The following is a 23626-nucleotide window of genomic DNA, read 5'->3' as shown; positions in this document are numbered from 1 at the left end:
ACTAAACCTGAGAGATGAAGGAGTAAGGATGGAGGCGATAGATGTGTGATTTAGCCAGCCATGTTTCCCCCTAGACTAGTTGAATTCTTTAGTAGATTTATGTCATGTTAGAAAAATGAGTGAAGGGACAGCCTCCCTCCCTACTCTGTGTCTCACGCACGTCTTTGTTAGATGGATTGCTGTGAGCTTGATATACTCAGTGTATGTATTTGGTGATCTAGAGCTTAATGCAAATAAAACAAAAGGCTCACTCTGTTATTGGAGACCACGGTTGTCTAGTTACTGGAGAGAAGTCTGAGCATACCTTGTCTCACTTTATCAGACACAGAGATGAAAGCATTGTGTAGATTGTAACGGAAGGGATTTGCTCAAGCTGGAGTTGATAGCTGGAAGGCATCCAGTGTGCATTTCCCAGTAGTGAGTGTTAGGGGCTTTTCTCTTAATTTGTGAACCCAGGGAAAACAGGCCCAACACAGGGGCCTTTGGGGTAGATCTATGTCTTGTTTGTGTCCTGATTCTGTTGTAATTAGCCCCATGTCCTCTGGCAGATTTCATAGCTACTGTAATCATGTTTTTTACATCTATGAAATATGGATGAACCTTTCCCTCCATGGGGGTTCCAAGGATGGAACAAGATGATGCCCAGAAAGCTCTTAAGATTATGTAGTTGGCACACTACAGAGAGAGGCAAAGGTGCAGGATCATCAAGTCTTGGGTGTAGAGCCCTCCTTTTAGCTACTCTGGTGCTCTAGAGTTGTGCTTTTGAGAAGTATTTGTAGTGAATCACTCTTTCTCCCTTTCCTTATAGTGTTTTTCTAGACCTTATCATGAGGCAGAAAATAAATCACACAGGAAAAAAATGACTTCACTCTTGTGCTGGAGCCAGTTGGCTGCAGGGAATCTGGAGAATTAGTGAGGGAAGACTGCTAGTTGAACTTTTGAACAGAGATATAATTGTCCTTTTTTTTTCTCTGCAACAGATTATTAAATCCTTACTTATGGATTGCAAACTCTGAAATCCTAGGGCGTGTTTGTAAAATAAAACAGCAAGAGAAAGAGGTTAGAAAAGCAAAGTCTCCATTACACTGAAATGAACCATTCTGTTCTGTTGCTGTATGGACTAAGACGTACTGTGAGGCCTGTCTCATCCTGGCCTGTGGATCTCGAAAGGCTGTTTCTTGCAGCTGCTTCTTGGGCTTTTTGCTTTTCTAAACTGTTAAACTAACATAGAAAATCAAAAGTGGAAGGAAGTAGCTGGGCCCCAACACACGGAGCCACATGGCACTGTGAGTGAAAAGATCAGGTTTTCCTCTGGTGACCTTCCAGTGAGGAAGGCCGAGAGGATTGTTCAGTAGACACCTGGAATCAATTAAAGTGCACTGGGCCTGGAAACTAACACTGGGCTGTCAGAACCCAGCCTCCACCTCTGGCTTTTTCTCATTCAGGTTTTTTTCTTTTGCCCTTCCCCCTCACTCTGACTTCTTTCTTTCCTGTTGTTTAAACTCTGTCCCAGGTTCCTCATTTTGTGTAGATTTAGATCCTTGAAAATACATGGCTTTGAGCCTTTTTTAAACACCGGACATTTTTTTTAATATGTACAGAATCCCAAGTGGTAGGACCCTGGCCCTGGATTGGGAAGTTCCTTCTTGACTGCCTCTTAATAAGCAGGTTGCTGCCCACTGGCGTGATTACATATGGATCTGTGGGCACCGGACCCGAAAGCTGTGGAGGAAGCCTGGTCAGGTTGGCAGGTGAGGTCAAGCGAGCATCCTTGGAGTCCAGTTGAACTTGTGTGAAGTCACCCTCTCTACAGGATGCTCAGTTTGCCTTAGTTCTTGCTGCTCAGACACCCTAAACTCTAAACTGTTTTCTGTCTTTCCAGTGCTGGTGGGGACGAAGCTGTTTTAATAATGCTTCTTTCTACAAATGTTTAGGGTGTTTGATGAGTGCTCCCATCATACTCAGTCAGAAGGAAACGCAAGGTGAATTTTCTTTGTAAGATATGTTTGTACTTGTGTACTTCAGTGCCCCTTGTTGCCTGTTTAAATGCAGAGTAGGCTTTCTGAATTACTTCAGGCCAGAAGAAGCCTCCTTTTCGTAGTGGAGTCTCTTACTTCGTATATACAGCACAGGTAACTTATATATAAAGGTCTGCCTAGTCATTACTTAGAAACATTTAAAGTGTAGCTTTAGATGTTTTCTAACAAAAACTTGGCAGGCATGATGCTTGGATTTTAGGCATTCCTTATTTCCCATCTCAAGGGAAGGTGCTTAATTGGCAGGCACTGAGTCTGTAATGACGCTTCAGGAAGATCTTTAATTTTCTGTGATATTAGGAAATATCCAATTATGAAATCAGTTTTTAAACACTGGGTTTGTGTATTCGATGAAATAAGAACCCCATTCTGACATCACTTGTGTTGGGACCTTCCTGTCTGTGCATTCTTAGTAATGCAAAATGAATATTTGTAATAGCTACTGAGGCTGCTGCTGATACAAGCATGCTCATTGGATCACTTGATAATGGTACAGCTGTGCTCATTGGATCACTCAATAATGGCACAGATATGCTCATTGGATCACTTGATAATGGTACAGCTGTGCTCATTGGATCACTCAATAATGGCACAGATGTGCTCATTGGATCACTTGATAATGGTACAGCTGTGCTCAGTGGATCACTCAATAATGGCACAGATGTGCTCATTGGATCACTTGATAATGGTACAGCTGTGCTCATTGGATCACTTGATAATGGTACAGCTGTGCTCATTGGATCACTTGATAATGGTACAGCTGTGCTTATTGGATCTGTTCATAATGGTTCAGATGTGCTTATTTGATCTGTTGATAAGGAGCCAGGTGTGTTCATTGGCTCTTTTGGGAATGGATCTCTTGGTAAGCCAAATAGTTCATTTTGTCATAGGTAGCTTTGAAATGGCCTTTAACTTTTCAAGTTGTAAGGCTTTGTCAGTTAAGGGAATGCATATTAATTACACATAATATCTCTTCTACCTTTCTTTGTCCTTTCTGTCTGCTGGCTTTGAACAGCAGAAACATATACAGTCTCTTACATAAGCCTGTGATTTAGAAAGCTATTTTGGGTAATGATGGCCTGGCATGAATGAATCAGCAAAGAGACACTTGTTAGGGGATATACTGTCAGTCAAGGAGGGAAATGAATGCCACAGTTAAGATTCCAAGGGTTGGGGGCTGGGATTTAGCTCAGTGGTAGAGCGCTTACCTAGGAAGCGCAAGGCCCTGGGTTCGGTCCCCAGCTCGAAAAAAAAAAAAAAAAAAAAAAAAAAAAAAAAGATTCCAAGGGTTGGGAAAGGAAGACTAAGTATAATTCTTTCAGCATTTAGACCATCATTTAGAAAATAGATGCTAGCTCCTCCCTATCGCTGACTTCCCAACTTGTGTAATGCCCCAAGACATCTAACAAGTCACCCACGTGATTCTGAGGTCCACTGAAATTTACATGATAGATGGATGAGAGGTCGTGTGAAGGATGGACCTGAGTGGCTGGTTACAGACTATACCTGGGGGAGATAGGGAATGTAAGGGGAGAGCTGGCTGCTGGGAGAAAGAGGATACGTCACTGTCTTACATGTCTTTTTTTTTTTTTACAGCATTATCTGTTGCTTCTGTCCACTTCATCTGACTCACTTTAGGAAAGCAGTGAGGAAGGAGCTGGGGTTCCAGGATAGTCTTCCATAGCATGTCCCATAAGATTTCCTCAAACTCTAGTTAGGCCCTATCTCCTAGTAGTGCTACCAGTTGAGTGTCTCCACCATGTGAGCCTTAGTGGTTAGTCCAAATCAGATTATATGAACCCTTATAATATCAGGAGAAAGGGCTTTATCTATGTGGTGATGCACACAAGTTCCTTCCTCACTGCTTCCCAGCTGACATGACATGAAAGTTACACTCTACCATATAGTTTTTACCACAGTGTTCTCCCTCACCAAAACAGTGCGGCCAGTGACCGACTACAAACTGGAACTATGAACTAATTTTTCCTTTCCTTCAGATGATTTTGTCAGCTATTTTATGATACTATGGAAGGCTGACAGACAGTTCAATCCTTGGTAAATGTCTTGGCATTAACTGTTTTTAGGGTCTCCTCACTACAGCTCCGTCTGCTCACGGATTCAGGCTCTCCCACTCAACACCTGTTTCTTCCCCCTCTTCTTTCTTGACTCTCCTGAGGGCAGTTGATTGAGGCTGGTTCTATGGTTAGTGAATGAAGGCAAACTTTAGGAAGTCTTTTTAGAGAGGTTTAAAACAAACAAACAAACAGATCCCATTGTCATATTAACCACAAAAAAATATGCCCATCCAGAATGAGCAGCTTTTCTGCCATCTTTTGTCTTTTAAGCATTTTGTGACTTGATTGTTTTACATTGTTGTCTCCCTGGGATTGCTTGAGCTGGCATCCTCAAGTCTGCCCTGGGCCTAGCAATAACAAATTGCCCAATCCCAGGAGCTAGATTTCCCCACAACTTTCCAAGTCTATCAGACTCCATGACTGGAATTAACTGCTGACTCCATGACTGGAATTAACTGCTTCCTCCGTGATATGTCTCTAGCCCTGTATCTAGTCTACTGCAGTTATCATGGCTGGTTCTTTTTAATTCAGCATATTGGGTTGTGCTAGGTACTAGAGTACACATTTTGTAGTTTGACCATGAGTGTATGTCCCAAAGGGAATTTCTTTCCAGAAACCTCTGACCTCTATCTCTACCCTAACAGCACCTTTCAAATGCTCTGTAGGATCTCTTACCCGAAGTGTAATTTTTGGTTTCCATGTCATGCCCTGTCATTGACCTATAGAGGCCCTGAGAACATAATACAGTATACCTGCCCCAGAGACCACTAAGTAACTCTGAAAGGAGAAGTGATTTTACTTTGACCGACCTGATTTACCAAGAGCAGAAATCATGGGTATTCCTGCAGCTGTGAATGTAATTTGGTCCCTTGTATACTGTGGCTGCTCATATCCATTTGGCCTCACTTTCATTCTGAAGACCCACATATCCCCAGCCTTTGGTCTAGTCTGTCAGCCTGTAATCACAAAGACACTGTACTTCACAGAGGAGGTAAGATGGTCAGGATTTGTGGATCTCTATTTCTTCTGAGGGTCTTGGGCTCCCTTTTCTTTTTTAATGATCTGTTTCCACCCCATATTCGCTCACCCCAGAACCCTTGAACCTTGGAGTCTATCATATGATATTGTGTTCCCACTGCAAAGCTTTGGTGAGTTCACTTTCAAACCACTTCCTCCTATGTGTGCAGAGAATGTGTAGAGGTGTTAGACAGAGGGCAGTTGTACATCATTGCAGGAAAGGGCTACAACTCCAGAACCACACTGCCTGTTGTCTAATCTTGAGTCCAAGCAGGGACCCTGAACATATTATTTGGCTTCTTTAGATCTATTCCTAGTCATAAGTTGGAGGTAAATACTATGTTTGTCTCATGTTGTAGTTTAGAGCGGTTGTTGAGTTATTGAGACACTGTTGTTTTAAGTATGTTCTTCCCAATTGCAGTGACTTACCAAGTTGAAATATTCCTGCAGAAAGCTTCGAAGCTGCAGGGGATGGGGTTGGAGTTAGAAAAAAAAAAGGTCACATATGCCAGAGAATAAAAACTTGGAAGAGTTTGGGGCCCCTATCCAGCGGTCTGAAGGAGAGTGAACAGGTGCTGTGGATGGAGGCTGACCAGCCACAGATGCTCATGCTGGAACTGCACAGAGAGCTCTAGGCACTGTGTGTGGGTCTGTGTGGAGCACTCTAGGGACTGTGGATCAATGTAGAAAGCCCCAGGGACTATGGGTCTGTGTGGAGGGCCCCAGAGGTTGTAGGTTTGTGTTTATGTTTTCTTTTTACAAATTTATGTCAACATGGGCAATTTCATTTTTATACAACTTCATTTGTAATAAATATAATTACATCATGTAAGTAAACATACTCAGCTTAAAGCATTTTGCTGAGTATCAGACATAAAGAAATGAAAGCATGAGTTATCCATCTGCTGTGCCTAGGGTGGTTCGGTTTAGTGGGAGATTAAAAATGAATGGACAGTATTAATGCAGATGACAGTATTGTCAATCACAGTGGTAAGACCCAAGAGGTGTTTGGCTGAGGTCTGAAGCATGAGGGAAGAACAAAATCATGAATCATCCGGTGACGCAGGGAAAGCCATGCTGGGCTGTCGCAGGCAGAAGTAGCTGATGCACAGTTGGCTGACAAAGCAAGAAAGCAGGATGATTTAAGAAACTGAAAATGTACTATAGGAAGGGGAAGCCAGCTGTGAGGGTTTTGAGTCAGAAGAGGCAGCTTGGACTTTTTTCTCAAGAGCTCTGTGAGGCCATTGAAGAGTTTAACAGAACAGCAGCATGGTCAGATATGTGTGCATGTGACCTTTTCACTGTAAAATAAAAGAACTCCAAATTAACAATGTGTATGGCAGCTATAATACAAATAAAGAACTTGGAATCTCAGTCACAACCCATCCATCAGAGAGAGAGAGAGAGAGAGAGAGAAAGAGAGACAGAGGCAGACGAAAGACAGACACACACACAGAGATTGGCAGTCATCTACCCAATTCAGGAAGGGTGAAGTCTAGACATTATAACAGAGTCTTGCTTTGCTTTGGGACATGAGATGTCTCACTGTTTTCCAGTTACATCTTGAACTTATGAAGTGATGCTGCTGCCTTAGCCACTAAGTACTACAATTGCAGGTGCCTGCCACCACATCCGACTTTAGTCTGCTCTTTCTCTCAAGTGTGTATGTGTGTTGGGGGTACATGCTGGGGACATAACCTTAGGTTTTGGAGAGAAGCCTTCTACCCCAGAGCTACACTCAGCCCAGTCTTCGCTCATTATAAACCAGGCGTCCACCCGCAGTTTGCTCTGTGCCCCTTTCTTTTCTTTCTACTTCGTGGAAGAACTCGGACTCTCTGTCCTGCCTATCTCCTCACAATCTGGATGTTGCTGGTTATAAACCCATGGTGGTTCAGTGAGTACTGCCACTAGATGCTGGAGCTTGATCGATTCGGTTCTGATCTCGCAGATGCATGGGCTATCTTTAATTCTGAAACTAAAATAGCTAGTGCTTTCTCAGGTGGCAACTTGTGTTTTTAGGGTCTCTGCTTACTTACAGGAGCAGATGGCAGAAGTTGTGCCAGGGTTAGGTCTTTGTAAGTTCATCCAATAAAAGCCTAATGTAGGAAAGAGATGTGAGTTTTAACTGAGAGTTGCCAGTTGTTTCTGGGCCTCAGTCAGGAGAGACCACATCACCGAGCTTACAATACTTGAAGCTGTTGGATATGCTGAACTTTAGTGTTGCAGACCCTAGAGACATCGCTACTTCATATTTGCTAGTGTGTATATTCCAATTATTTGCGTGTGTGTTGGGGGGTGTTTCTGCATACATACATATAGTTGTCTCTAGGAGAAATTATGAAATGAGGAAATAGGCCTTTAAATATAATATGTGTAGTTTCTGTGGATGATGAAAAATGTTTAGAAGGGAAGTTCAAAGGTCAGATTTAATTAGAGTGGTTCTGTAGTAATCTCTAGTGAGTAACAGTTGGAAGAATGAGAAGAAACGTCAGGCACGGAAGCCACATGGGCACCCTTGGATTCTTTTTCTGCAGCTGATGGAAAAGAAGACATCATGTCATCTCCACCTACAGGGAGTGTGGAGTTGGGGACGTCTATCACATGGATTCTTGATGAACTACAGGTAGTGATTTGATCTTGGGGCATTGTAGTGAGTACATGTTAGTATGTTCAGGATTCTCCAGCTGTGAATATACTATTACAATAAAAAATCCAGAGAAAGGGAGTGAGGAAAATACATAAAACCCGCATGTATAGCTAAGACCGTATATTAACTCCAGTTCTGTATAAAGCGTTTTGTGGTGGTTGTTGTCTGGTTTTTTCATTTCTAAAGACTGAACCCAGAGCCTTGTACTGATCAAATCTTTAAAAACTATGTGATGTTTATGAAGGGTTTTACTTTGGTTGATGATTGATGTGGAGAAGATTTTAAGTCTGGCTAAATCTAGTTTGACAACCTAGTTTGAGAGCATGCCACATGGTTAGAGAAGCCAAGAGAATGTGATTTCCTTTAACAAGGAGGTCAATTTTTATTCTTAGTGCTACTAGATCTAAATATCAGATATCTTTAGATGTAAAACTTGGAAGGTGTTTTTTAAATGTGCTTTGAAGATAGCTTACAAATTTGGTTCATAATTTCTTATCACTTTAAGTTTATTTTGTTTTGTCACAATATGAAATAGCATAGTCCAAAAATACTTTTTTATGATTCACAAGGGAAAATTCTTGCTAGCCCTTTTCCTTAGGTGTTTTCAGTGATGGTATATGGATGGATGGATGGATGGATGGATGGATGGATGGATGGATGGATGGGTAGGCAGGCAGGCAGACAGACAGACAGATGCACTTTTTGAAATTATGTACTAGGCCCTAAAATAAAATAAACATTATTGGAATAAGGTGCTGGAACAAATATCATTTCATTATCTATTTTGCTTTTAAGCCAAAAAAAAAAAAAAAAAAAAAAAAAAAAAAGGTTGGAAGCAGGGGATGTCCTCCTTGGATTTGGCACAAGGGACAAGTTATATCTTTCCTTAAGTTGGCTGGAGTCAGCACCATTCAGCACCTTATCCTCTCGCTTTGAACATTCTGAACTTCTCTGGCTTCTTGGGCTACTTTTATGACTTCATGGTGGGCCCTCAATTTGCCCCAGACCCTCTGCTGGAGCATCAGGGCAGCCTCAGCTTCCGCATCTTCCAAGGAAACTATGGTAGGAAACTCTGTGCCAGAAGGACATAGCTACTTACAGGATATCAGGTTTTCCTTAAAGACAGTGATCTTCAGACCTTTTGAAATATGACTTAGTAAAAAGCAAAATTTTCATCATAACACGACATCTGTCATCTATGTAATCTTTCATGAAGTATATGTATGCATATAGAAAGTGGCCCTTAAATTTAAATAATTGTGGCAGTTTGAATGAGAATGTCCCCCTAGGCTCGTATATCCAAATACAGAGTCTACAGAGACTTTTGAAGTTAGATGAAATGCATTTACATTATGATATGACTACAGGCTTATGGAAGAGAGGAAGTGGAATGTGGCCGGTTAAGTGAGAATGGCCCCATGGGGCTCATATGTTTGAATACTTGGTCCCCAGTTGGTGGGAATATTTTAGGAAGGATTAGGAGGTGTGGCCTTGCTAGAGAAGGTATGTCATTGGGAAAGGACTTTGAGGTTTAAAAGCCCACACCAGGCCCAATCTCTGCCTCCTGCATGCAGATCAGGATGTAAGTTCCCAGATACTGGTCCAGTGCCATGCCTGCCTGCCTGCCTGCCCTGCTTGCCTGCTGCCATATTCCTGTCATGAAGGTCATGGATTCACCCTCTGAAACTGTAAGCCAGCCCCACTTAAATGCTTTCTTCTATAAGTTGCTTTGGTCACAGGGGTCTCTTTACAACAATAGAAAAGTAACTAAGACAAGCATGTTTTTAATCTTGTTTCCATTTCACTCCTCTCTATTTTTTATTAGGTTCCACTAAAATGTGCTGGTCATAGTGTAAATGCTCATGTAATAATCTGTACTTTGAAGATTGTGCTTAATATTTTGATAAATAGGTGATTTCCTCTTCAGAGAGTCTGGCTTGACTATCTCTCTCTGGTAAGGGGCTGCACCCCCTCTAAGTGGTCTCTTCATTTTGTAATTCTAGTGTTTAGAATGCTTCTTCCAAAAACATACTGAAAGCATCTTTTTTCATTAAGAAGAAGTACAAATCTGTGATTTATAAGCACATTTCAGGTTTCCAGGACTGAAGGAATACATTTCAGAATATTATTTTCTATTGGCACTCGGAATAAAATCAGCCACAGTCCATTCACTGTTTTTAAAAGATGCCTAGATTTTATGAAGTTTTGTATACCACTTTAGGAAACCATTAAAAAAATCATAGTGTAAAAGAAAAATTTTGATAAAGCCTTCTAAAGTAAGAGTGTCACACAACTATGCCATTTTCTAAGAGGGAGTCCTGAGTAGATAAGATTCTGCTGCATCCTTGTACGGTAAAGCCTACTTTACTTTGACTCTAGCACTTGTGATGGTTTCCCACCTAGGAAAGGACTCTCAAAAGATTGTCTAGAATGGATTGGTCTGTGGATTTATCTTTGTGATTATCTTGATTGCTTTAATTGAGCAGAGAAAACCCATCCCTTATGGGTGGCACCATTCCCTAGGTTTGGGTCCTGGACTATGTAAGTGTGGAAAGGGAGTATGTACACATCGATTTCTCTTTGCTCTTGACTGTGCATATAATGTAGCTAGCTGCTTCAAGAACCTGCCTTGACTTCCCCACAATGATGGGCTATAACCTAGAAACATGTTAAATAAATCCTTTCTACCATAAGTTGCTTTTTGTAGGGTATTTTTTTTATCACAACAAAAATATAACCAGTACAGTATTTTTCTAAAAAGGAAAAGATTTATCAATTTGACAACAAAATTATCATCTCAGGTTGTCCTATGCTTTTTCTTTCCATGTTAATGGATCACATGTTAAAGCAAATACTGGGATAGCCAAATGTTAGATAGCAACAGAAAGAAAGGATGGAGCAGGCTTTCGAGAGTTGCACCATTGGACTCTTTAAATGTTGTGTTGTTGCTACTGTAACTTGAGTACCTCAGAATAGATAGACTGCTGAAAACAACAGAAGAGGCCGGAAGTGTGAGCACAAAGTGTGTGAGGTGACTGCTCCCTTCTGTAGGTGTGAGGGAGAAACCATCTCTTGCCATTCTCACTGTGTAAGGTGCTTATAGAAAATCCTAAGACAATAAATACGTCTTCTCTCACATTCTTACCCAGTTATGTCATCATGAAAACAATTCTCAACCTGTTTTAATTGTAGTATAGCTCATATTTTATGGGTATATTACAATTTTAATGTGTTTCATGTTGTGTTAGCATATTTTAATGAAGCTAAAGCTGTGGACAACTGAACCGTTCTGTGTACTGTTTTTCAGTTTTATGCAACTTTTTGTTCTAAGGTTAACGCTTTTTTTTTTTTTGCTTAATTTTTCATTATGCACTTAGCCATTAATTACAAACCAGACATTTGGCCAGTCATGTAAGTCTTCTTGAAAGGTTTTTAAGTAAGATATTCTCTTTGTATATGTGACATATGCGTGTGTGTGTGTGTGTGTGGGCGTGCGTGCAGGTGTACTTGTTTGCAGGTACACATAAAGAGGCCAGGGATTTCAGGTCTTTTCCTTGATAATTTACTACATTATTATTATTATTATTATTATTATTATTATTATTATTATTATTATTATTATTTTGAGCTAGGGTTTCTCATTGACTGTAGAGATTGCCATTTCAGGTAGACCAGCTGGCCAGTGAGCTCCAGGGATTTACTTCTCTGTCTCATCAGTGCTGAGGATGCAAGTGTGCGTTTGCTAGGCTTTCTCCATAGGGAGCTGGGGACCCTACTTTAGATCCTCACGCTTGCACTTTACCCACTGAGCCGTCTTTGCCCCATCTCCAAAGCAAGCTATTTTAAGGTGTATTCTTACTGGCTGACCCTGGATGAGCGTCTACAGCCGTAGCCTTTGGCTTACATTGGGTCCTTCAACACTGGCTCAGTGTCTTGTTTCTTTTCTCTCATGTTGTCTCTTGTTTTGGGTCCTAGTTTTCTTTGTTTTTGACACACATCCTAATGAGGAGCAGATTTTGAGATGTTGGATGAGAGAGAGAGAGAAAGAGAGAGAGAGAGAGAGAGAGAGAGAGTTTTGTTAAACAAGTAATTTATCAGATTTGAAGCAGTGTAAACGTTATAGATTTCTGCTACTGTCTTCTGTACATAATTAATAATTTGGAAAGCATATAAAATTGCTATAATAAAATTTAATCTTATTAGTCTGTTAAATTTTAGAAAGATACATATGCCTTCTGTCTTTTTCTTGAACCCTGGGCTCACGCAGGCCAAGAAAGCCACCTGCCACTGAGCTCCAATGATAGTAATAAAGACTTTTAGGAAAAAACTTAAAGCAAAAGTAATTTACGAAGGAGGGTGCTGCTTTTATATTCTTACAAACCTTGTATTTATGCTTTTTTTTCCTTTTTAATTCTCTTGGGTTTTTAAGACAGGTTTTTTTCTGTATAGCCCTGGCTATCCTAGTACTTTCTTTGTAGACCAGGCTGGCCTAGAACTCAGAGATCCACCTTCCTGTGCCTCCTGAATGTCGGATTTAAAGGCGTGCCCCACCACTGCCCAGTGTGATATGTCTGCTTTCTGAGTGGTCATGCCTGGCCTCACAGATGTGTGCTTGAAAAGTATTTCAGTAATCTGCTCACATATTTATGGGTATTCTTCCTGGTTTCTACACTAAAACTGTGTTAGTTCCATAAAAATTAGTGGCAGTATGAAGTCCACAGACTATGGCAATGAACTTTAATTCCCTTTTATACCCAGTTCTGTTGGTGTAGGTTGCCCTTACACAGGCTTCTTTTGTCCATGAGTATGGTATCATGCTGTCGTTATTTTGAGTGGTTGCAGTTCTTGGTTTTCAGTCTGAGTTGCTTAGCTGTGCAATATGAAAATGAATCTGCTGTGTTCTTCCCAGTTTCATCAGGAGAGTGTTGTGTAATCGGAGCTAGTACTAACTGGCTGCTTTTTGTAGCTGGCTACTGAAGTGTCACCGATCCTTATAATGACATTTATTATCCATTTGACAATGGCTGAAATGTGAGTCAGAATGAATGTTTCTAACATCAACTGGAAAAATGTTGTAAAAACATTGCAATCGTTAGTGGGTGACAGTAGTAAATGACAAGGGAGAACTTTGAAATCTGGAAGAAGTCTGCATTCCTTCCAAAAAATCTTTAGCTTTTCCCTTAGTATAAAGAAAGCAAAGCTGGAAATTGTGATATGGCCTAGGTGTGCTTTGCAGGAAGGGGCAATCAACTCCACCTTTACACCCATATTCAGATAATAGACTTTGACTCACCCAGAAGATTGGTGAATGTATATACATGTAAATATATTCCTAAAGTGAAAGAAAATTTATAATGTCTGCATATTTTCTTAATGATTCCCCAGCTAGATTTTTCTTTTTTTTTTTTTTTTTTTATTAACTTGAGTATTTCTTATATACATTTCGAAAGTGTTATTCCCTTTCCCGGTTTCGGGCAAACATCCCCTAATCCCTCCCCCTCCCCTTCTTTATGGGTGTTCCCCTCCCCATCCTCCCCCCATTACCGCCCTCCCCCCAACAATCTAGTTCACTGGGGGTTCAGTCTTAGCAGGACCCAGGGCTTCCCCTTCCAATGGTGCTCTTACTAGGATATTCATTGCTACCTATGAGGTCAGAGTCCAGGGTCAGTCCATGTATAGTCTTTAGGTAGTGGCTTAGTCCCTGGAAGCTCTGGTTGCTTGGCATTGTTGTACATATGGGGTCTCGAGCCCCTTCAAGCTCTTCCAGTTCTTTCTCTGATTCCTTCAACAGGGTCCTATTCAGTGGTTTGCTCCCAGCTAGATTTTTCAATAAATTCGTTAACCACTGCTCAGATCACATTGAGTTTTTTCCTGCTTCATCTGTGGGCTGAGAGCAAACTTCCTGTTTTAAAAAATGCATTTATTTTACTTATTTATATCCTCATCACTAACCTGCTTCCAGTCACTCCCTCCCACAAGAGCAAACCTCCTCTAGTTTCCATGACCGTAGAAGTAGCTGAGGTTGGACAAGACTGTATAGGGGAAGAATTTACATCAGTGGCTTTCAACTTTGCTAATGCTGTGACCCTTTAATACAGTTCCTCATGCTATAGTGGCACCCAACCATAAAACTGTTTTTTTTTTTGCAACTCATAACTGTAATTTTGCTACTGCTATGAATCATAATATAAATATATGCAGGATATCTGATAGGGGAGATCTTAGTCTACAGATTGAGAACTGTTGATTTAGATAAACTTCTAGACATACAGCTATTAGAGGATAGCTTTGAAAAATAAATTGATAAATATTTATCTATTGGCATGTTTTGTTGAGTTGGAAACTGTTCAAAAGGAACAAACTGAATGTCCAAGACCTAGACAATTTAAAAGAAATTGCCATTGCAATTTTTTACAAAGGTCAGGAGTTGTGTCTTGTGTAATATTTGTAACAATAAAATCATCATTTACACAGGTGTGTAAGGACTTGACAGGTGATAGCAAGCTACTGATGTCAGGGCCATTGTGGCTAGATGTATGCATGGCTATTTAATAGATATATCATAACGTGGTACAATGACACCAAGCTGTCACTAGTCACTATGAGACAGTAGAGAACTTGTGGCCAATCTCTGACAATAGCATAGTCTCATGTTTTGTTTCTAGAAGCAGGGAATTTGTTTACAAGTGGTGTAATGCCCACAAGCTGAATTGCTGCAGAAGGGCATCTTTTATCTATCATTTATCTCTCCATCTATCATCTATCACCTATCTATCATATCTATCCATCTATCATCTATTAATCATCTATCACCTATCTATCATATCTGTCTACCTATGGTTTTTCGAAAAAGGGTTTCTCTGTCTAGCCCTGGATATTCTGGAACCCTGTGGACCAGGCTGGCTGCAAATTCACAGAAATCTGCCTGCTTCTGCAGAGTGTTGGGATTAAAGGTGTACGCCCAAGGCATCATTTTTTAATATGACCAAATGAGTAAGAAACTCATCAATCTTTGTCTTTTTAGTACCAGGACAGCTAACTGGAATAGTGAGATTATTATAAATGCAAAGAGATCCTGTCAGATTCCTGGTTTCATAACCACATCATCATCATTGCAAGCAGTATGACCTGGCTTTATAGTCAGTTTCTTCGTTCATTTTCTTTCTTTCTTTCCAAAACTATTTACTGAGAGTTATCTGTGCCACACACTATTCTGTGATGGCACACACACAGTAATCAGAAAAGCAAGGGGGATAGAACTTCATTTTGGAGGAGCATTGAAATTCTGCTAAGGTGACCAGGTAAGGCCTCACCCAGATCACTTCTCCTCATCACCTAGTCAGTTTCATCAGTGTTTGAGTCTCTCTTCCCTTCATGATTGACCTTGTACTTCTGTCTAGACTGTGGTGTTGTAGACTACCACACCTTCCTGCCAACCAGCTGATGTTCATATTGGAACTGATATCCAATGTTTGTTGAGCTCTTTTTTCAAGGCAGCCTTAAGAACAGCACGTAGAAAGGAGGGGTGAGCACTGAGCTACTTTGCCATCACATGCTCTGTTTCTTATGCATCTGAATAGTTTCTTCTATCTGTCATCGAGAATGGAAAATCTAGCCAAGTCATGGTGTGCACACCTTTAATCCAAGCATTCAGGAGGCAGGAGCAGGTGGATCTCTGAGTTCGAGGCTAGGCTGGTCTACAGAGCAAGTTCCAGGACAGTCAGGGCTAAACAGAGAAACCCTATCTCAAAAAAACCAAGAATGAATGAATGTATGGATAAATGAATGAATGGAAAATATAAAGTAAAAAGAAAAAAAAATCTCAGGAGTCTTGATGTAGCCAGAAGCCTGAGAGAGAGAGAGAGAGAGAGAGAGAGAGAGAGAGAGAGAGAGAGAGAGAGAGAGCGCCGTGCTAACTCTCGGCCTAACACCTATGTGTCCTTACATCTCTTGGATTGTGTCTTTGTACATTTGTATTCATTTGTATGCTTTGTAGAGTACTAAAGGAGTGAGGCTGCACTCATTCTGGGTTATTCTTCTGTTACAGGTTGGTGAAAGACGCACCTTGGGATGAAGTCCCACTTGCGCACTCCCTGGTGGGTTTCGCCACTGCGTATGACTTCTTATACAACTACCTGAGCAAGACACAGCAGGAGACGTTCCTGGAAGTGATTGCCAATGCCTCGGGCTATATGTATGAAACTTCCTACAGGAGAGGATGGGGCTTCCAGTACTTGCACAACCACCAGCCCACCAACTGCATGGCCTTACTCACTGGAAGTCTTGTTCTGATGAACCAAGGTGTGTGTGTTACTCTATCACAGCCAGAGCATCACTTGAGCCACTGTCAGTCAGAGCTGCCCTGGGAGAAGCACAAGCATTTTTTCTCATGGTTCTTAGGTACATGTTTATACTTGGATCCAAATTTAAACCCACAGATGAAGTTACATCCAGGGTATCTTTTAGGTAACTAAAGGCATGTAACCTAAAATTTCAGCTAGCTATATTAGCCTGCAGGTTTCCTAAAGCTGGCTAATAACTGTCCCAGACCACAACCCTGCAGCACAGGATCAGTGATAATCACTCACTCTTCTGGATATTCTGACAGAGGGAGATGGTCAACCTAGGACAAAATGTTTCTTTAAAGCTTAGTAGGTTTTAAATTTGAAATGTATATTCCTAGTATGCAGGTGTGTGAACCACATACAACTGTCTCCCCTAAAACACATATACAAAATCTATCAGAACACCTAGTCTAGATCATTTGCATCAGAGTTGGAAGTAGTTTCTATGGTTTGGATATGTCACACGAATGCCCATGTTGTTCTTGTAACTCTAATTTGGTTGCAACCTCCATGGAAATCTGGAACTGAAACTTTAGGCTCTAACATTATAATAAATCATTATAATATTAAATATATCATTGGAACTCGGGAATAAAGAACAACTAAGGCCTTGTTTTGCCTGTAAGCATTTTATTTGGCTGGAAATGTAGGTTAGTGGTAGGGTCTGTCTAGCATTAGAATATTAAATATATCATTGGAATATTAAATATACCCCTGGAATCTAGATATTAAATGTTAGAATATTGAATATATTATTGGAGCTTGGGAATCTAGAATAACTGAAGCCTTACATTGCCTATAAGCATCTTAAATGGTTGAGAATGTGGATTCATGGTAGGTCTGCCTAGCATGTGCAAGTCTTTGGGTTCAATTCCAAAAAGGAGGACTGGAGAGAAAGAAGGGGAAAAAGGTGAAAGAATTAATACTTTATAGATTATCCAGCAAGACCTTGCCACATTCAGCTTTCTCCCTGTCATGTCCACCAGCCGTCACTTGTAATCAAGTCTCAGGAGAAAAGCTTCAGGAGACAGCTTGAATCTCATGCCGATGGTTTTTTCAGAATGCAGAGTATGTTGGTAGACACTGTCTAGAGTGATAGCTAATGAAGAACATAGAGTGCAAACCAGGTAGTGTGGTATCAGTGGGATGACAGCCAGGCTGTAGATGCCAGCCACACTGTACTCTGGCTAGAGATGGTAGGATACAGGAAGAAAAGTGACTATAGTTTTAAGCACTGATGAGATAGGTAAGGAGGATTGCTGGAAAGGCTGGAGCTGGGTCATAGCAAGAGCCTGATGACAATTACCACCTCTGTACAACAACATGTGAGGCAGGATGATCTTTAGGGCCTGAGCGACATGGTGTATGCTGGGACCTGGGTCACTGCTGACCCTGCAAGCTAGCTCATTGCCTAGCAGTCCTGTGGTAGTGTAATCAGCAGAGGCCGGGCACACATGCTTGTGGAGTAAGTAACAGTCTCTGCCATATTAGAAGGCAGTAAGTTCAACCTTTCCCTGTCACTGTGCAGCTAAAACGAGCCACCAAAAGAAGCAAGGCTTCAAACCTTTGATTCCGACTAGAGTTCTGTTCATTTTGAGTCATGAGTCTGGAATAAGCCAAGTCTTCTGTAGTTTGGGGACAATAAGGGATAACGCGCTTGTTGAAAGGATCAAGTAAGGTTCTGTTCAGTGCTGTGTAGATTGTAACATGAGGAGTTACTGTCACCTAAGTGTGAGAGTTCTGGAACGCTCACATTGCTCCATCCAGGGATTTTGTGAACATAATCTTCAGTAGAAAAATTAAACAGTATGATCCTGTGACCGAATATCTGGATACAGTCATGCAACTCGCCCTTGACAACCTCAGGTTTCTAGCTGATTCGTGTCACTATTCGATTTCTGCCTGATTATTCTGTCGAATCTGAACGTGCAGAAGAATCAGAGTTGTCTCCTGTGATGGGACGGGCTGAGGAAAGTATCCCTAGCATTTATAGTATTTTTGTGGGTTATTATAAAAAAAAGTTGGAAGTTTGAACTTTCTTTTTTTTTTTTTTTCAGAACTGGGGACTGCACCCAGGGCCTTGCGCTTGCTAAAAGCGCTCTACCACTGAGCCAAATCCCCAACCCCTAAACTTTCAAAAAAATCAAAAAAAAAAAAAAAAACAAAACAAAAAAACTCCAAAAAACACATATTCAAAAACTTTAGGAAATCATATACCAAATTGTAATGCATATTGCAAGTTGTGATGCAGTGTGTGTGTGTGTGTGTGTGTGTGTGTGTGTGGTGAATTTAGCTTATTAAAAATTGAAATATTACTTGGTCCTCACTAACGGGTTTATGTTTATTTAATTAGTAAATGACCTATTTGCTAATAATACTTAACATTTTATAGAAAATACTTAATATTTACTAACCTTAATATTTAATAATAAATATTTTAATATGCACATGTTATTTATCACGTTGACAAGTAAAAGCATTTAAAACGTGTAATTTGTAATCATATAACCTGTTAGGGTTCTTTGTAGAGTTTTTGTGGCCATATTTTTAGTCACGTTCTGTTTCAGCCTTTAGTCATTATTTTCATCCTTCAGGGTACCTTCAGGAGGCCTACTTGTGGACCAAGCAAGTTCTAAGCATCATGGAGAAGTCTCTAGTCTTGCTGCGAGAGGTGACGGATGGCTCCCTCTATGAAGGAGTTGCGTATGGCAGCTACACCACTAGATCCCTGTTCCAGTATATGTTTCTTGTTCAGAGGCACTTTGACATCAACCACTTTGGCCATCCATGGCTCAAGCACCACTTCGCCTTTATGTATAGGACCGTCTTGCCAGGTACGGTAGAAAGGGAAAGCATGACATCATGTCTGACTGAGTGTGAGCTAGGGGTGACAAAGCAATGAGCCTGGGGCGACGTGGGGCGACGTGGGGCGACGTGTTGAGGCCAAAGTTTCTTTTCATCCAAGAAAAATTGGAGACATTAAAATTTTGGGAGCACGAATAAAGATTGGGAGTTTTAGTACTTTCTTTGGAGCATAATGGATCAAATACCATTTCTCTCCTGCCACAGCACTTTCATTGTGTATTTAAACTTGATAGCCATAAACTCATTTTCATGACCTAAACAAGATATAAGCATTACTGATTGCACCTCACTTCTTTATCTGATATTTGTGCTTAAGGCTATTGTAGATTTTGATTTTAAGCTTTTTTATTCAAACTGTACAGATTTGAAATAAATTATATATATATATACATATATATATATACACATACATACACACACACACACACACATTTTGATTTTAAGGTTTAGCGTTTTCTTTGTTTTAGTAAGCCAGTGTGTAGTTCATGGGTAGTATGCTAGCTAAACAAATATAAGATCCTGGTTTTAATGAATCCTCAACATCCTGTAAGGAAAAAAGTAATAAAACCACAAAGTACCACTATATATGTGATTAAATATTATATTGAAATATATGGTACAGAATACAGAGAACAAAACAAAATGAAACTTTAGTCACAATGTTATCTCATTGTATATCTAAAAATGTGTATAATTATAATTATTTGCTAACTTACTCATTTCTAAGACATCTTTATAATTCTCCTTATTTCTGAGGAAAGACTAAATCAGAAAATTTAGGAAGTAAATTTTCATCAGGGTAGATTTTCTTCTCTTGGGAAATACAGTTTTTTTTTTTTTTGTTTTTTGTTTTATAATTCTGATGGTTAATGTCCTAGTTTCTTTTCTGTTGCTATGATAAAATACACTGACAAAAAGCTACTTACAGAGGAAGAAAGTATTTTGGCTTAATTCCAGAGGGATCAAGTCCTTCATGGCAGAAAAGACATGGCAACAGGATGGGAAGACTTGACAACGAGAGGGGGGAGCTGACTGAACACATTGTGTCTGCATATAGGAACCAGAGAGAGAGCAAGAAACGGCCAGGCTATACAGCCTCAAAGCTTGTCCCCAGTATCACACTTCTTCCAGCAAGACTCCACCTCCTAAAACTTCTATAACTGCTCCAAAAGCGGATACCAGCTAGGGACTGAGTGTTTAACTATATGAGCCTATGCTGGGCATTTCACATTTAAATCCTAACAGTTTTGTCAGCTTGATACAATGCTAAGGCAGTCTCAATGGAGGATTATCTAGATTAGGATGATGTGTGGGCACGTTTGTGGGAGTTGTCCTGGTTAAATTATCTGCTCACAGTGGGTGACACCATTCCTACGAAGGGGCTTCTGGACTACATGAGTGGAGAAAGGTAGCTGAGCAGTAGTGTACATGCATCAATTTGCTGCTCTCTGCTTCTGACTGTGGATTGGATGTGACATGCTGCTTTGGGTTCTTGCTGCCTTGAATTTTCCACAGCAATAGGCTATAACCAGAAACTGATCCTAATAGGCCCTTTCTCCAAAAGTTCCTTTTGTTCAACAGCAGGAAATAAAACTAAAGACAATAATTCTAGAATACAATGAAGAATCCGGTATTGAAATCTTTTTGTTCTGTGTATATAGATAGACTAGACAGGCTATCCCCTTATTAGCTTAGTCATCCATAAATTAGTGCAGCAGCCAGGGATTCTCTCAGGCGCAATGCTTGTCATGCAGGTAGGAGACCCGAGTTTGAATTGAATTCTGAGAACCAGTGCAAAGCCAGACTCAGTAGCAGGATCTGTTACTTCAACACTCAAGTATCTGGGGAAATGGAAGTTAGAGACAGGATAGTGTTTGGAAAGTTGTGTGCTGCCTAGCCGCATGCACAGCAGTTAGCAGCGAGAGACCCATCTAAAACAAAAGGAAAGTGACCTGACATCTAAGATTACCCTCTACGTCCACATGAACATCATGTCATGGGCACACTTCCTTTTACACTCAGATGCACGTGCATGTTCACACACACAAAGATAAAAAGTGAAGCTGCATAGCAAATATCAATTTAAAGAGTCAGTTTAAACTCTGAGAACTCAAATGCTTACTTTTAGACTGAAAGAAGAATCATAGTATGTTGTTCTTCTTGATCATCAAAGACTGTCTAGAGGAAAGGACTTCCAGGAGGTCCCAGTGTTTGTATTTTGAGCTGAGATCTAACAGTAAGCCTTCTGGTCATTTCCTTAGCGAGAAAAGACAGTCAGAAGATATTTAAGGGGACCTCAGTTATTGTGCTTATTAATCCAACAAACTTGAGGAACACCTTTGCAAAGCCAGGCATTTTGTAACGGGCACTTTAAGATATAAAGATGTCCCCCATTTTAAGAAACATAGTGTGAGTTTGGACATAACGTATTTTATAATTATTCAGCTATTATAAATCAAATTACTAGCTATAAATACATTCATGGTAGCATTTTAGAAGAGATCTGTTTTTATTTTATTCTTTCAGTTTATTCTCTTCTCTCCTCCTCCTCCTCGTCCTCCTCCTTCCTTCTCCTCCTTCTCCTCTTTTCTCCTCCTCCTCCTCTCCTCCTCCTCCTCCTCCTCCTCCTCCCTTCCTTCTTCTTCTTCTTCTTCTCTCTCTCTCTCTCTCTCTCTCTCTCTCTCTCTCTCTCTCTCTCCAGTACAGTAATGATTATTCTTGCTTGCAGAGGGTTTTCTTCCTTTCTGTTCTATGATATTTGAATCTGCTTTTGATGTTCTTCCCTAACTCCAGTACCTGACTCTATGATTCTTGCATTTTTTGGTTCCTTTAATTCCTGCAGTATGTATTAACAGAAGTTTCCCTGGGAATTCAGTTCTTGTCTTCACCCGTATATGGAAATTAAGTTTTACTTTTTTGGAAGCCAAAATGAAGCACACTACATTCTTATCTCAGCCTAGAATGCAACTTGAGATTGGGGGATCCTAGGGATCATTAACAGGTTCAGGATCACACCTGATGGTGTCTGTCCTAGATGCAAGCTTCATTATTTATAGTGTGGACATGTGTCCATGCTAACAGGTATGTCACATCTATTACCAACAACAGCTTTCAGGGCAATTATGGTAAATTGGTATGGCACAGTCACAAACATCACAGATTTGTTTACTTTTAAGATAAACTTTTGATTGTAATTTTAAAACAGGCATGACGATCATTGTTTAGACTTTATAGGAACATACAGTTTTAAATTCAATCTTTTCAAACTTTTTTTTCCTGCAGGGTTTCAAAGAACTGTGGCCATTGCAGACTCAAATTACAACTGGTTTTATGGTCCAGAAAGTCAATTAGTGTTCCTGGATAAATTTGTCATGCGTAATGGGAGTGGAAACTGGCTGGCTGACCAAATCAGAAAGAACCGTGTGGTGGAAGGTCCAGGTACACCGTCCAAAGGGCAACGCTGGTGCACTCTACACACAGAATTTCTCTGGTATGACATTGTTGAGCTGGATTCCCAATGAAATGGTATCCAGGTTCATGCTATGCATTGTTTTTGCACAAAACAAACAAACGAACAAAATCCCCTCTCCATAGCACCTAAGTAGATACACCTTTAATTCAACTCTTAACAGTGTCTAAACCTCTGTTAGAAATGGTTCTTCATGTTAATGATCTAATTACTATTTTCATTTCCTAAGCCTGGACTATTTCATAGATGAACCTGCTTTGCTTAGATTTTATATCGTTCATTTTTTACATCATAGAAGGAAAAGACTCACAGTTTTGGCTTGATTAATCTGATGATCACCCCCCACCCCTGGAAAAAAAAAGTAGTAAAACATTTTGTTTTGTCTAGGTAAATGGAGCATTTTAATCCTCTAAAGGCAAAGCTGTTCCCAGGTTTCACAGTTGTGTAATGTGTTCAGCGTATCTGAGAAGGTCGCTTTGATAATAAAAAGACCATGTAATTCTTTTTGTTGTAATCTTTTAAGCCTAGAAGGAGCTTGGGTCTCATTTTTTTTAAGTGTCGCCAAGTATGTTGGCATCAAATAAATTAAAGTCAAAATGAGAGTTAATTGTTGAGTTTTGAAAACATATTGAATTCATTGTGTATGCGACCCCCAAATTAGCTTTTTCAGAATTTTCTTGACTTTATTTCCACACACCCTCCCCTTGGAGTTTAAACAAGGAGAAAAATATAGGAGTAACTGCTATCATTTAACTAGACTTGTAAAACTCCTTTCACAGAAGAATTTAAGGCATTACATGTAAGTATTCCTTTGCTCCTTTCAGAGGATATGCAGTAATTACACAAATGCATACTTATTTATGCATAAATAGGTAACCAATGTATGAGTTAGATTAATGCTACATCTGAAGTTTAAAATGTGCTTTTATGAGAATACTCAAACCTACCAAGAGCTGAAAAGATGGTCATTTAGCTTAATCTGGATTTGTTATGTTACCTTAATTAAGCAACCACTATACTAGTCTTCAGGACAAAGATTTCTGATGTTCTAACACAGAGACTCTAGAAGTGGAGAAAACCAAACATCAGGAAGACCAATTTAACTATGGCTAATTGGCTTACTAGGTAGGAGCTACTAATCAGTCTCCTCCTCTTCCTCATCATGAGACCTT

The 23626-nt window shown here is 40.2% G+C and overlaps 2 protein-coding genes across 6 annotated transcripts in view; one reads left to right on the top strand and one right to left on the bottom strand.

The window, feature by feature from the left end:
• The window catches only part of P4ha1 (prolyl 4-hydroxylase subunit alpha 1), a 1160453-nt gene that overhangs the window by 1008718 nt on the left and 128109 nt on the right, over positions 1 to 23626 (bottom strand). The gene's annotated exons all lie outside the window — the stretch shown is intronic.
• Positions 1 to 23626, top strand: part of Dse (dermatan sulfate epimerase) — a 71240-nt gene that overhangs the window by 38321 nt on the left and 9293 nt on the right. For all 3 annotated transcript variants that reach the window (XM_032888349.1, XM_032888351.1, XM_032888352.1), the window contains 3 exons: positions 15823 to 16076; positions 18715 to 18954; positions 22268 to 22475. In XM_032888349.1, the coding sequence (XP_032744240.1) occupies positions 15823 to 16076; positions 18715 to 18954; positions 22268 to 22475 (702 nt within the window). The remainder of the gene's footprint in view (positions 1 to 15822; positions 16077 to 18714; positions 18955 to 22267; positions 22476 to 23626) is intronic.

This window comes from Rattus rattus, chromosome 18 (genome assembly GCF_011064425.1).
Source record: "Rattus rattus isolate New Zealand chromosome 18, Rrattus_CSIRO_v1, whole genome shotgun sequence".
NCBI classification, from domain to species: Eukaryota; Metazoa; Chordata; class Mammalia; order Rodentia; family Muridae; genus Rattus; species Rattus rattus.
Note: the sequence above shows the minus strand (reverse complement) of the source record. Positions and strands in the feature narration are given on the sequence as shown.